Here is a 14,795-nt window from a genome sequence, read left to right on the forward strand (position 1 = left end):
CTTACTTCCACCTACGCAACATCAACCGACTCCGCCCTTCTCTTACCCCTCATGTCACTGCTGTTCTCATTCATAGCCTTGTCACATCTCGTTTAGATTACTGCAACTCTCTTCTCTTTGGTCTCACTCATAAATCTCTCCATAAGCTTCAGTTGGTCCAGAACTCAGCTGCCCGTATCATCACCTTTATGCAGATGCTGTACAGGTATGTCTCATGTCTGAGAGGTAAATATTCAGCTGTTTGTTCGGCTGTTACCTCAGAACTTTTTTTCTGATGCGTTTACCAGTCAGGCACAGAATGAACAAGTATTCCCTGTGTACTTTACAAATGTTAGAAAAACATGTAATTATGAATACGAATAAAAAGAGGCCATTTACAGCTTTCAAATGTGTGTATTAATTATATGACCAAAATTACTTTTAGGAGAAACTTGGAAAACTCAACTGACACAGTTTCAATTTACTATAACTTCTATGTTAAGCGGCTTTGACACAATTTACATTGTAAAAGCACTAGATAAAGATGATTTGAATCTGCTTAAATGTGTACACGTTAACGGACCAAACATAATATGATCTGATTTATTTGACATTTATTGTGCATAAAAGTTACAGTGTGTGTAGCCAATGTTTCCTGTGTCTTTTCACTTTTCAGCTTTTGATGAGTTTTTAAGACTAAATGAAAACTAACTTTTATTTATTTCAGACATAATTGAAGAGAATCAGGGGAGTAAAGAGGAACATCATGTCAAAATGTTGGGAAAAAATCATTTACAGACTGATGGTATTTTTAAAAGGATAGTCAGAAATCGTTTCACCTGCACTCAGTGTGGGAAGAGTTTTGGAAGAAAAGACATTCTTAAGATTCACATGAGGATCCACACTGGAGAGAAACCATTCACATGCACCCAGTGTGGGAAGAGTTTCAGTTCCTCATCACACCTTAATGAACACATAAGGATCCACACTGGAGAGAAACCATTCACATGCACTCAGTGTGGGAAGAGTTTCAACCGATCAGAACACCTTAATGAACACATGAGGACTCACACTGGAGAGAAACCATTCACATGCATTCAGTGTGGGAAGATTTTTAGCATATCATCATCGCTTAATCGACACATGAGGATCCACACTGGAGAGAAACCATTCACATGCACTCAGTGTGGGAAGAGTTTCAACCAATCATCATCTCTTAAGGAACACATGAGAATCCACACAGGAGAGAAACCATTCACATGCACTCAGTGTTGGAAGAGTTTCAGCCAATCATCGTGTCTTAAGGAACACATGAGAATCCACACTGGAGAGAAACCATTCACATGCACTCAGTGTGAGAAGAGTTTTACCCGCTCGTCACACCTTAATCGACACATGAGGATTCACACCAGAGAGAAACTATTCACTTGCACATGAGCCGTGGTCACACTGGAATTTTCTCCCCATAGACTTCCTTTCATATGCACGCGAATGTGTCAGACCGGAGACATTTGTGCATCAAGTTTTGCAGTTCACTGCGTTGCAAAGTTCAGGCTTGGTGAACTCTGACCTGCAAAATCACATCACTTGAAACATGACCTCTCTGGACAGAAATTTAAAATATGGACCAATCGCTTACTTTTTTAAATGTCTAATCATCTTGTTTGTTCCCACTCCTTTTCGCAACACCGTACAACAGAGTTTCGCATGCTCAAACTCTAGTGTGACCCTGCTTCGATGTGGGAAGGGTTTCAGCAACTCTTCGGACCTTGATATGCACTCAGTGTGGGAAGAGTTTCAACCGATCAGCAAACCTTAATGAACACATGAATATCCACACTGGTGTGAAAGAGTATATGTGCTTGAGTGTGAGAATACTTTTATTACAGCTCCAAAATTGAAACGGCACCAGACGTTTCACACTGGAGAGACCGTACAAGTGTTCACACTGTGACAAGAGGTTTATTCAGTAACACATCTGAAAACACAAAAGAAGATTCACACTGGAGAGAAACCATACAGTTCTGATCAGTGTTTACAGAATTGGACAAAAAGTTGCACACATGACATGAATGCAGCAAAACATTTTCTCATGTGCACAGGATGTTTCATGTCTGAATAATGTTTGAAAAGGCTGAGTGACGATAAACTGTTTTCCAACACTCCTACACTGCAGTAGGTGGGGTTGTAAATGTGTTGCGCTCCTCGTGTTTACTGTAAACACATTGACAGCAGCTGAGAGAAGAACAGTTTCATAAACATCTGGCAAACAGCACCTCTCTGGCTTAAAATCTCTCTTTGCAAGTGATTGTACAGGTGCTGATACATCTGTACTTCACTCTCCAGTGTATTCATGTAGCTAGTGTTGTTTTGGATGATGTTCTCTGTCTGACTCCCTGAATGAAAAACATCACTGGAAAGACACCGCACATCAATGAAGGTGGAGCTCCAGGACGGTTAGTTTGCAGTTATATCAGGGCCTAAAGTTTAGAAAGCCCATTCAATTGTCCTGTGTTGAATCTTTTATTAGTGAAGTTTCTTTACTTTTAGATTCAAGATTTTTTTCTGGTTTACTGCATTTACTTTTTTGAGTTGAATACAAACTTGATGAATATTTGATGATTTAGGCAGGGCGACAGGTATTTAAGCCTGGTTTATACTTCTGCGTCAAGTGACCGGCGCAACTCACGGCGCAGGCAACGCGCTTGGCTGTGCATTTATACTTATGCGCGCTGTCTTCGTTGGTCTGCATTAACACTTCCGAAACGCTAGTTGGCAGTGAGGTGTAAATGTTCCTCTGTGTCGAGTTTCTTCGCTTCTGTTTTGCTATTCTGAACACTTTCTGGATGTACAAGTGACTCAAACTCGCTAATTTTGAGGCAGGAACCGGCGAACGTGCAACAACTTTAACCATGAGGTAAACACAGAACAAAACTTTCCATCCGGAGCTCCTTCACGGAACTCTACACTTGTAAACAATCGCTCGCGCCATTCGCGCGGCTCTCGGTCCCGCCCAAACTCTTCGGCGCTAGCAAGCCGACCAATCACAGAGCTTGTGCTACATTTTGTTGCGACGTGTAGTTACAATTTTTGAGAGGTGCACGTCAGTGACGGCCACGCGAAGGGCTATGCGTCAGCGCCGTAGCCTATGCCGGTGTTTGACGCAGAAGTATAAATCAGCCTTAAGTTTTACAATATTACTACAGTGTGATGATCCTATGACTCCAGGTTGGAGTATGTAGTAAATCCTGATTGGATGCCTGCATTACTCTATAATGGGTATATAAAAGTTGTTGTGCTGGCTACCCCAGGATGCTGAGGTTACTCACGAGTCCTCCTGTTAAGACCTGCCATCTTATTGACTCTCTAACCTTATGGTTTTGTTTTGCATTACTTATATCATGTATTTAAAGTGTTGATGTGATTATATCCTAAGTTCTTTATCTTCATATTATCCCTAGTAATTTGTTGGTTTCTTTGATTGATTGTTCTATGAGTTACATTTTATTATAAATAATTAGCATTCAGGCTATTTTGTTGACTCATCTCTCTTTTATGTTGCGACTCAAACAAGCGGGTCATAACACTTTGTAAAATGTGTCCAGTTGTATCCGAGAGCTTGTTCTTGAAGTCATGACTATAGTGCGAGACGGAACCTAGACTAAGCAGTAAATTGAGAACATTGCTATTCGTCTCAGCTCCTTCACCACAACAGACAATCACATCAACTGCATTACTGCTGCCGCTGCACTGATCCATCTTTAAATCTCACATTCTCCATTCCTAATGAAAAAAAAAAAACACAGATACTTTAACTCCAATTGGGGTAAGGACTCTTCTCCAAACTAAAGATGGCCACCTTTTTCCAGTTAAGCACTGTTTTTTGACTTAGAGGTGCTCTTTTCCTGCCATGTCACACTCGGCAGCAAACCGTCCCACTGCATGCTGAAGGTCCATGTTCTATGAAGCCAAAAGGGACAACGTTATCTGCAAATGGCAGAGACAGCCGTACCCTGCACCTAAAATTCTGTCAGTAAAAATTATATTTTTGAGATCAGCCTAAAAAAAACACCATTAAATAATAATAATAATAATAATAAATAGATGGATTGATCGACATTGTAGTGGTGGAAGGGGAAGTAGGATGGCTTGTTCAACAATAAACCAAGATGGAGCTCTCTCAGGAGGGATGGACCCGTGCAGGAGATAACTCATACTGAAGGTGTTATAATGAAATAAATGCTCAGGAAGCCCCAACCCTTCTTTTATCAACTGACTGTTGCGATGTACTATGCAACCAAGGGTGCTTATTGTTCCAGAGAAGTTAATTGACTAAATTATCAAACTGTTTTAAATATTGTAAAGATAAGAAATATTTACAGGGATATACTAAAGTAGAGAAGTAACCTTAGGAAGGCAATTCATTTTGAGTATGATAGTTTGTTATTTTGAGTACCTCAGAGCAGTGGTTCTTAATTCTGGTGCTTGTGCAAAAAGGTTGACAACCGTCCCAAATTAATTTGAACTCGTATTACTATATCTTAGAATCACACATGAGAAATCCTAAAAGCAGAGATTTGGCTCACCTATAACTGCTAAAGATCGATTTGCACCAGTTCAGCAAGAGACAACATTTGTTTGAGTTTCCTCGTTGACAGGCCTTAACAAAACACGGCGTTCCTAATTGGTTGGTGACTCCACTTCAGTGACGTCCTTGGGATTCACTCGTCGTCTCGGTTGGTTACTGGGGTAACAGATTCTGCTGAGAGTCAGTTTGCAGAAGTTTTTTTGCGGTTTCGACGGTTCCTAAACTTTAAGACGTTGCGTGGAAAGTTCTTTGCCACTAGATTGCGAGGCGGTGCAGTGTCCAATAGCAAGGTGAGAGGGGACAGAGAGCAGCAGCGAGCATAAGTGAGCTAATGCAAAAAGCAAAGTTATACTGTTGCTGTAGGTTTTTAAGTGATCTGGTTTGGTCCATCCCAATGGCACTGTCTTCCAATGAGCAGTTGCCATTGTTGAAACTCAATGCAAAGGATGTTGCAGATCTCAAAACCAGTTCGAATCAGACTCGGAAACTGGTTGCCAAATTGTCTGTAGTCATTGAACCAGCTTGAGGGCTTAAACCACCACAACAACAAAGCACCAATTGATTTTGGGTTCTTCTGACCCGTACTTCTCCGCAGATGTTCTGGTACCCTCCAGCGAAATTAATAAATGACTTAAACCAAACAAAAGGGGCTTTACAGGGTTTTCAGCGGGAACCGCCTCATGAGACTTTTGAATGACTCCCGGTCATGCGTTAGTAATAGGGTACAATTTCATAGACACAAAGAGAAACGAAACTGCACGAACTTCCGCAAACCGACTCTCAGCAGTCCATCACCTCGGTAACCCAGGACAACAGCCATTCATGAGCATGTGAATCCTAAAGACGTCATAGAAGCGAACCACCACCCAATCAGGAGCACCGTGTTTCCCCAAGACCAGCCGGCGAGGGAAACTCGACTTCAGCATAAAGGGCGCAATTAAAACAAACTAATGTTGTCTCTTGCTGATTGGTGCAGATTGATCGTAAGCAGTTAAAGATAAGACAAATCTCTGCTTTTACCCTTTACCGGAGGTCGTTTGCCACTGCTCCCTATACCACGCTGCTAATGCTAACGCCGGCATTGTTGACTATCGATGGGACGCCACCAACGCAGCTGTTTAAAGGGGACTGCCTGTGTTAATCCCTAGCGTGCCGCTTTGTGCTCTACTTCATTCTTTCGTTTGTTTATTTGTTTTGGATGTATTGATTTGTGTTAACATTAGTAGTGCTCTGCTTTTGTTTTGTCTTCAATTTATGCAGAGCATTGACTTTGTTTTGTTATTAAGATATTATTTTTTGTGTGTTTATTATTATCATTATTTTGATTGAGTGTCAATTGATGTCTGGATTTAGTATAGGTCAAATATTGTAATCACAGCTGTAGCTGTCTCCCAACCAAATCATATGAAGTAGGTGTGTTAACCTGATTTACCCACTTATTGATGTGTTTTTTGGGTTATTTTCATTTTGATTTATTTCAGGAACTGAGGTTTCTCCCGGTGGATGATGGGTATTTTTCCAATTGGTGGTTGTGCTTCGTTACCGTGTGCTGTGGGACATTGAGTGCTTGATAGCGTGATTTGAGTGCACTGTGGTGTGTGCGTGTGCTGGGGTAAAGTCAGTCTACTTGTATTTAGTCAGTGGGAACCTCCAGTGCTGTGTTTTGATTCTTTTATTTAATATGAAGTGGGAGTTTCTCCTGTGCTTTTAAGACAAGTAATATTTTACAGTTTTATCCTAAATAAATATCTTTGTACTTTTGCAATTACCCACGTATCTGTGCCTTTTTGAGGGGAAACGAACCTGTGTCGTTTTTTTCTAATAGTTATTTCCCTGGGTAACTCCCAGGCTGGCGTAGTCGGTTATTTTTATTCAAAGATATTTCTAACTCTTCTCTATACTCTCGTCACACATACATTCAAACAGACATTCTATAAAGACTCTGCTTGCTAAAATTGTGTTTTAGCACAAGCTAAAGCTAGAAGTCTCTACAAACACAAATGCATTACTCAGACGGCATTAAAAGCAACTCTTCGTAATGTTTCATCTATTCAACCTTTTTTAAGGCTTCCAATTCATAACGTTTTAAAATGAAAAGTGTTTACAACTGTTTTGTAACAAACATTCAAACAGACACTGTTATATACATTGTATATGAACCCAGTCTGCTAAAATGGTGACTTAATCCAAACTTTTTGGTTATGCAACTTATGAGAAAGTGTATATGAAGTGTAATGCGAGACGAAGAAAAAATCACTTACATTGAAGTTGGTTATTGACCAGATTTTCTCCTTTTCATTAAAAGCAAGCAACAAGTTAAATTTGATTGAGATTTGCACTGTAGTCCTTAAAGTTGAATGAACAACCTGTCATAATATCAGTAAGTCTGAGCATGAGAGAGATAATCCTCTAAAAACTATAGAGTGTGTTTTTCAGCTAGTAAACTTTTGCAGAGCATGCTTCGCCACCAATTTTTAAGATCACTTTTTGAAGGATTTCAAATGTATATTTGGCCTCCTTGGGATAAGCGATATTCAGGGCGTAAACCCAAACCATCAAGAACAACTTCTTCCTCCAACACAGCCACATCCATTACTTCCTTTGGCAGAAGAGTCGATGTGTTCTCATCTGTGACTATCAATAGTCCAACATTTATTCCTATTACTGCATCTTCCTCACCAGTTGTCTAACAGAAAAAAATAACAACTATGAATTAGAAAAATTTACAAAGCAGTTAAAAATGTAAACATTTTAAACAGACGTGTGCCCACATGAGAATACATGTATGTGAATAACTCAGAATAATTAATGGTAAATGTCTTTTAAAGTGGCAGTTCACTCCAAAATTAAAGTTGACATTTACTCGTCCTCCACTTGTTTTCCCGCTTTTGTATGGTAATTTCCATGTTCTATACTGATATATTCAGTAGTAAATGCCTGAATTCAGGATCATCTCCTAGAATATACATCAAAAGAGGAATCCATCAAGGATGTCCCATCTCACCTTAACTTTTAAATATAGCTGTTGAACATATGTCATTATATAAAAAAAAATTTAGAGTACACTATAAGTATTTATATAGTTGATAGGACTTTTACTTTAAGTCAGTTTGCAGATGACACTCTATTCTTTCTTAAAAATAAGGAGGTCCTCCCTTAAAAAAAACCTTTTTTAAAAAAGACTTTTATTTTGGCGTGGCGTGTGACATCATAAGTCTGTGCCGGTCCCGCGCTGTGATTCAACTGGAGAAAGGTTTGTTTTAAAGCGTTTACACTTTTAAACAGATTGAATAAAGTTTCAGTGCTAACTTATGTGCATGCTGTTTACAATATTATTTAACCCTTTATACAACACATAACCCTATACTCACAGTAAGGTCTATTGTTTGAATAAAGATAGGATAAACTTTTTGTCCCAGAGAGGAAATTTGTCTTGTGCAAAAAAAGTGCTACACGTTGCTCTAAGCAGACAAAGTAAATAAAACAAACAAAACAATTAAGAACATACCTGAATAACATTTGAAAAAAGTTACAGAGATATGTGTACTAAGTGTTCTAATGAAGGTTTAATTTATTAAATAGCATAATGTTATTGCATTCTAAGTATACATCACTATATATAAGAATGGAGTACTAGTCTTTATCAGGTCATTTGTGGCTATTGTTTCTTGCTCGGACTTATCTGATTTCTCTTTATTAACTGTCATATAAGGAAACTGTTGAACCAAGTGAGAAGTTATTTTGTTTCTGTTCATTGTTTTGTTCACTTTACACAGGATAAAGTGTCCAAATGCAGAGAAAAACTCCTGCTGAAGCGACTGATCTCCACACTGTTATAAAGATGGCGTTTATTAAAGAGGAGAGTGAAGATGTAAAGATTGAAGAAACATTCCCAGTCAAACATGAAGATCAGGAACAAACAGGTTAATTTTCATTCTCAAAGACCAACTCAGTCATTTGATCCTCATTCAGATATATTTTAATAAGAATACTGAATTAAATCCATCTTGCAGCCCTGAGTGTGCTGCCTAGTTCTCCTTAATGCACATTAATGCACTCATTGAAAGACAGAATGAGTTTCTTTCTTGTTACTTGTTCTCATGTATTTTTTCATTATTTTATGTATTATTAGTCTCCCATTTTCTCTACCTTCTTAAGGTTATTGCAAATTATAACCTGTGGAACAATAACTTTTAGCATTGCACTGACTACAACTGGCCCACAAACTAGTCTAAAAATGACTTTTGCTGCTTAAGAAATGGATTACAGCATGCTGATGATATGCAACCAAGTTTATCAGTATTGACCACTATATATATATATTTGAATAATTTCTTTTTTAAATATCTTCCAAATGATGTTTACAGTTTTTTACAATGGCTATGACACTTTTTTCAATACATTTAACAAGTTTGCTAAACTCCTAACGCAGCAACACACCTAAAATACACAATTGGCAAAACAGTTAATTTCATGCTCAAAATCACACATTGTAAACTAAACCTCTAAACTACTTTTCAAAATACAATAATAAACTAACACACTACACCATGTCTAACAAAACACTGCAAACATGTTTCAAAATGAAATTATTATTCAAAACACAAACACATGTTCTCTTTTAACAGAAACATTCAGTCAATCAGAAAACACTGACAATATAAACACTATCATCAGCTAAAATTACAGAAACTGCATTAGTTTATGTGTCAGCTCTGTCCTTATATTTGAAGCCTCTTTGCAGTTTTGTTTTGTTGGGTTTAGTGAATGCAGGCATTTTCCTTCTTTTACTGCAAAAAATCTATAAAAAAATGAAGAAAAAAAATGCTTTTTAAAATGTACAGTTTATGTAAAAAATAAAATACAGACACATAGTTGCTGCAGTACAGACTTTATTTGCAAAAAGGATTTCACTGCAAGATATACAAACAGAAAAAGCACCGCAATTATAATAAAAAAAAAAAAAACAAAACGTAATCTTCTATTCTGCCCGGTCTTCTGCCACATGTTCTCATCCACATTACACTTGATATCTTCTATGGCCCGGCACGGTAACTGTTGCCCTTTGGCCTATTATGTTTCTCCCACAGCGACATCCCCTGCCTTGTCAACAGATAATTTCATGTGGTACTTGAATTATATATACATATATAAATATAACCGCAATAAACTGTTTCTCATTGGCAATCAAATAAAATACAGGGAATATATTTGTGTTTCAATTCACAATTAGAACAGCTGTTCACTTTGGCTTTATCCTATATAAGTTCTGTTAGAACATGATGTTATCTGTTCTGACATACTGTGTTAAAGCATTTGTAAATTTGACAGTAATGTTACATTGTTTTGGTCATGGTTGTGCGTGTGTGTAAAAGAAGCAACAAGAAATGTGTTAATTGTATAGCCCACGAAGACGGATGTTGTGCTTACCGTATTAAGAGTTTAGGAAACTTGTTAAATGTATTGAAAAAGGTGTCATAGCAATTGTAAAAAACTAAAACAGAGCAAGGACATTTTCACAGTATGCCTGATAATATTTTTTCTACTAAAGAAAGTCTTATTTGTTTTATTTCGTCTAGAATAAAATGCAGTTTAAAAATTTTAAACATAATTTTAAGGTCAAAATTATTAGCCCCTTTAAGCTATATTTTTCCTGGTTTGTTTCCTGTCAGAACAAACCATTATTATACAATAACTTGCCTAATTACCCTATCCTGCCTAGTTAACCTAATTAACCTAGTTAAGCCTTTAAATGTCACTTTAAGCTGTATAGAAGTGTCTTGAAAAATATCTAGTCAAATATTATTGATTGTCATTATGGCAAAGATAAAAGAAACCTGTTATTAGAGATAAGTTATTAAAACTTTTATGATCAGAAATGTGTTAAAAAATATCTGCTCTCCGTTAAACAGAAATAAGGGAAAAAATAAACGGGGGTCTAATAATTCAGATTTCTACTGTATTCATATATATATATATATATATATATATATATATATAGGATTTGCTATAGCCCCTGGGCCCAATAGCCGCGTTTCCTATATCGCGCCTAAAGTGAGCGAGCCAGGGTGAGCCAAGGCCAGTCGCGTTTCCACAGTCACTTCCAAGGCCTTATCGGGTCAAATCGGGGCTTTCTTGGGGCCAGCGGCCGGCCTTTTTCAGCCCGCCGAATACCTTGGGCCAAGGAGGGCCAGCTGGGGCTTCAGAGCGGTGTGAAAGGAGAGTCGGGCAGTTTTCTGATCGCACATGAGTACATGCGCCAAACAAATAAAGAAATAAGGGAAAGAAAACATCTAGCCTTATAGTCTGGGGTCTTTTTGCGTATGATCACTCTAATGTTTCCCTTTTAAATGTAAGGCTGCTGCATAAAATAAAAAAGTAGTTTTAATTTATAATGACATTCTTTGCTGCGTCTTCCTTGATGTTTCAATAAAGCATAATAATCTTTACACCATATTAAAGACACAGCAGACAGTAAAGGTTTCCGAGAGTTTGTCAAGTTTTAAAGGTGTGTTTGTGCACGTTTAAATGCCTGTATGTGCGTGTGAGACCGAGAAAAAGAGCACTCCCTTCACAGCTCTGTTGATGCCGCAGGCAGCTTTTTTCTTTTTTTTTCTTTTTATTTTGGAGATGATACACAATATAAATACAACAGAAAGACATAAAACTTTATGAATTACGTGCCCACTTTCGTAGACTTTAAACAATATAGTGTCATTTCTTGATAAAATAGCCTAAGCTATATTGAAATATAATTTAAAGAATTACAAATATCGGATATAATAAAATCGCATTAAATAAATAAACCAATATAAAATAAACAAAAGCTAGCTATAACAATGTAGGTAGCCTATATACAATACATAAATCAAACCGTTTTAAGGCCACATATAACTTTCATTTTACAAAGACCTGTCTGAAAAAAAAAAGATTTTAGATATTTTCTAAAAACAATAAATATCGTAGAAGGTTTGAAATATTATTTATAAAGTATTTGGATACAATGATATTAATCACACCATGCAAACAGGGCATTTTTGGTTGAGTGAAAGCAGAATCTAGACTACTTTTTTTTTGTCACTCAGTCCTGTGCTGCGCCAGTTTAAACTCATCGGGGAAAGTCCAAGCACAAAATGTGTTCTATATCCTCAAACAACTGTTTATGTTTTTATATAACGTGGTCAAATTTATAAATGAAACTTTAAATGAAGAGCTTTAGTGAATTGCTGCAGAGCGCAACAAATATGGCTGTATTTTATTAGGCTACTTGCTCTTATGTGCTGAAACACTTCGTGTTTACACATCGTTTATCAAACACATCGTTTATCAAACCAAGGATGTTATAAAATACATTTCATACCGAGTTATAACGGAGAATTTCTGTGGCTTTATATTATGGATGTGTGCGCTCTCTATGTTGGGTCACTTCGTTAGTGGCAAAGCACTCGATGTTCAATGCCAACAGTCGGTCGGTGAGTAAACAAATGTAATAAATGGAAATTCACAAGTCTATGCGTATAGACATATAATGTACTGCTGTACAGAAACGTGTCATTTGTCTTCATTTTAATGGTTTCGTTTCGTGATGATTCCTTGGTGTGTTTTATCTGCCTGATTCCCGCTAAAGTGGGCGGGTTGTGTGACGTTTGATTCGGGGGACGTTCTGGGGGCGATGTTTGCATGACGCGCTGCAAGCTACTAGCCCGACAGTGGAAACGCGACATGACTTTGGCCTCATTACTCAACCTGACGGGCGATTGGCCCGGCCTGATAAAAGCCCTGGCTTGCACTGGCCCGATAGTGGAGATGGGGCTAATGTGTTCTTAATCTGGCCCTGATTTGAGTGTAAAGTTCGTCAGTATTAAACATGTTCTTCACGTACCAGCAGGTGGCGCCATTGAAATCTTTCTGCTTGAGACTTTTTTTAGAGAATGTATTTTTAAATCCTAAAAACAGTGTTATTTTGCTTAGGCATTGTTAGGGCTGTGATGGTCACCGTGACCACAGCGTCACCGCGGTGGTCAGTTGCCACAGCGGTTGTCCATTGCCCCCGGTGGTAGCACGTGACGTCACGCACCTTTAAACATAAATTGCCGTTATGTTACCTTTAAGTTAAGTATTAAATTTCTGTTAGAATATAATATTAGACGCGATACAGCAAGTTCAAGTTCAACCCTGATTCTTGTTGGAAAACCCAGTCTTACATCTGGGAACATTCTGGATTTTTGCCGACCGAGAAATGTGAACCAATTACTTTGAATTAAGCTTTTTGTAGTTTTTTTGAATGTTAAAAAGTGTTTTAATATTCACCGCGGAGAGTCCAAACACTGAAGAGCAAATACATCAATGTGCAGCTCCACAGGTCCATGCAAACCAGTGGCGATTGATGGCGGCGAGAGAAAAAAAGCCACGTAGGCTATAATCAACTCCTTTTTTTTAAACGCAAAAAGCCCAGCTAGTCAGCCAGGTATGGTAGCGGCATTTCCAAAAAATGGCCAGATACATGAAGGACATTGACGAGAAATGGAGCAACATAATTAGTAGTTAAGAATGCCCCGCTCCGCAGTGTAGAGATCTGCTAAATAAAATAACTTGCGAAAAGGATGCAATAAAAAATGCAAGCTCTTAATCATTCTTCATAATCTGATTCGTACTTGCAATAAACCTATATTGTGCAGAAAAGAACAAGCCCTAAAACAAAGTCTAGAGAGAGAAGAGTAAATATTATGCAATTAATATTAGTGAATATTAATGATCATAAATCATTAATTTATGACACTGTAAACTTGACTTGGCTGGCTGATCATCTTTATACCCAAAAAGGCATTTTTAAGTGTCCTAACTTAAGATTGCTGCTGCATAAGGGGATGTTTCTTATTACAACTTTTAGCGATGTCAAAATGAAAGCAAACTTTAAAAAGGGTTTTGTTTTATTAATTGTATAGCTTATTAGTTTTAAATATAATGTATATATATTTAATATATATATAATGACTATAATAAATAATAATAATAATAATAATAGTAGTGTAGACTACTGTGCAGTGTCCAACAAAACATTTTATTAGGTTACTCTAATAGACCTAATCCCTAACTGAAAAACGAATGTGAAAATGAAAGGCAGTTGCGTCTGTGCTAAAATGAATTTAAGCCCCACACCCCTAAATAAATTAAATAAACACCACAACCGCCACACCGGCGGTTGTTGATGACTTACCACCGCGGTAGTAAAAAATTGCGTTTTCAAGGTATACCGCAGTTTGGAAAAGTCAAGGTTTTAAAACTGCCAATATTTTCTGCTGTACTGTCCCTACGGTATATGCAAGGGTTTTTATTTTATGTTATCAATTTTTCAGGACAACAGTATCTCCAGCACATTGACACCTTTACTGATATGAAAATGCTTTTTGATGCGAAATTAATTTATACAGTTATTCCTTAGGCAGATTAAAAAAAAAAAAAAATGAGTAGACCTAGACTACTATAATTAAGCAAATATTCTCTAAATGTAGACCTCAATACATTGATATGCATTGAAATACATGATGAATACTCTTGACGCATGAAAAAGTAAAGCCTGCAGCTCACAACAAATGTGGAAGGTTATTGCGTGTCATATTTAACAAACTGTTTACTGCTAATGTTATGTAATTTAGTTGACATGAATAATTGAATATTAATCAGATGATGTCATTACACTGCTGTGCTGTCAGCCCATCGTTACATTGCTGATCATGATTTAGAGGATCGATAGATCTGTCCTTCACAACACACAAAGATCTCAGATCAGTTCATCCAGACATTTTAATCTGATTCTTGAACTTGTTTGAAGAACCAAATTAGCCAGAGATCAGTTATCAAGATTAAAAGATCCAGGATCTGCCAAATCATCTTAGATCTTTTAAACGAGGCACGAAGAACGGAGCCCAGGTCACTGCTACAAATGACAATTTTTGTATGTCGCTGTTTGTCATTGTACTCCTGTTATCCTGAGAGCTGATGCTGAGTATTCTTAGGCATTTTCATACTTGAAACTGTTAATCCTGGGTCATTCTAACCCTAGTTAAACATTCCTGGGTTGTCTGTAGTTACCATCCACACTGCTCATGCTATACCTGGGTGTTAATTACCAGATGTTTTACATTCGCAAACCCCCGGGTTAACATTATTATTTGTATATTTCCGTTGTCACTGTCCCTGATTGGACAAATAGCAGGTAACCTTTTTA

At 37.4% G+C, this 14,795-nt stretch overlaps 1 protein-coding gene across 5 annotated transcripts in view; it reads left to right on the top strand.

Moving 5' to 3' along the window:
• Window positions 1-14,795, top strand: part of LOC148680744 (uncharacterized) — a 29,880-nt gene that overhangs the window by 10,425 nt on the left and 4,660 nt on the right. For 2 of the 5 annotated variants that reach the window (XM_088650574.1, XM_088650573.1), the window contains one exon: window positions 8,344-8,490. In XM_088650574.1, the coding sequence (XP_088506700.1) occupies window positions 8,358-8,490 (133 nt within the window). In that variant the 5' untranslated portion in view covers window positions 8,344-8,357. Of the gene's footprint in view, window positions 1-706; window positions 7,821-8,343; window positions 8,491-14,795 lie in introns of those variants that run through there. The other 3 variants (XM_088650575.1, XM_088650576.1, XM_088650577.1) reach the window with 3 other exon arrangements.

The sequence above is a fragment of the Danio rerio genome, chromosome 4 (assembly GCF_052040795.2).
Source record: "Danio rerio strain M-AB ecotype USA chromosome 4, GRCz13ab, whole genome shotgun sequence".
NCBI lineage: Eukaryota > Metazoa > Chordata > Actinopteri > Cypriniformes > Danionidae > Danio > Danio rerio.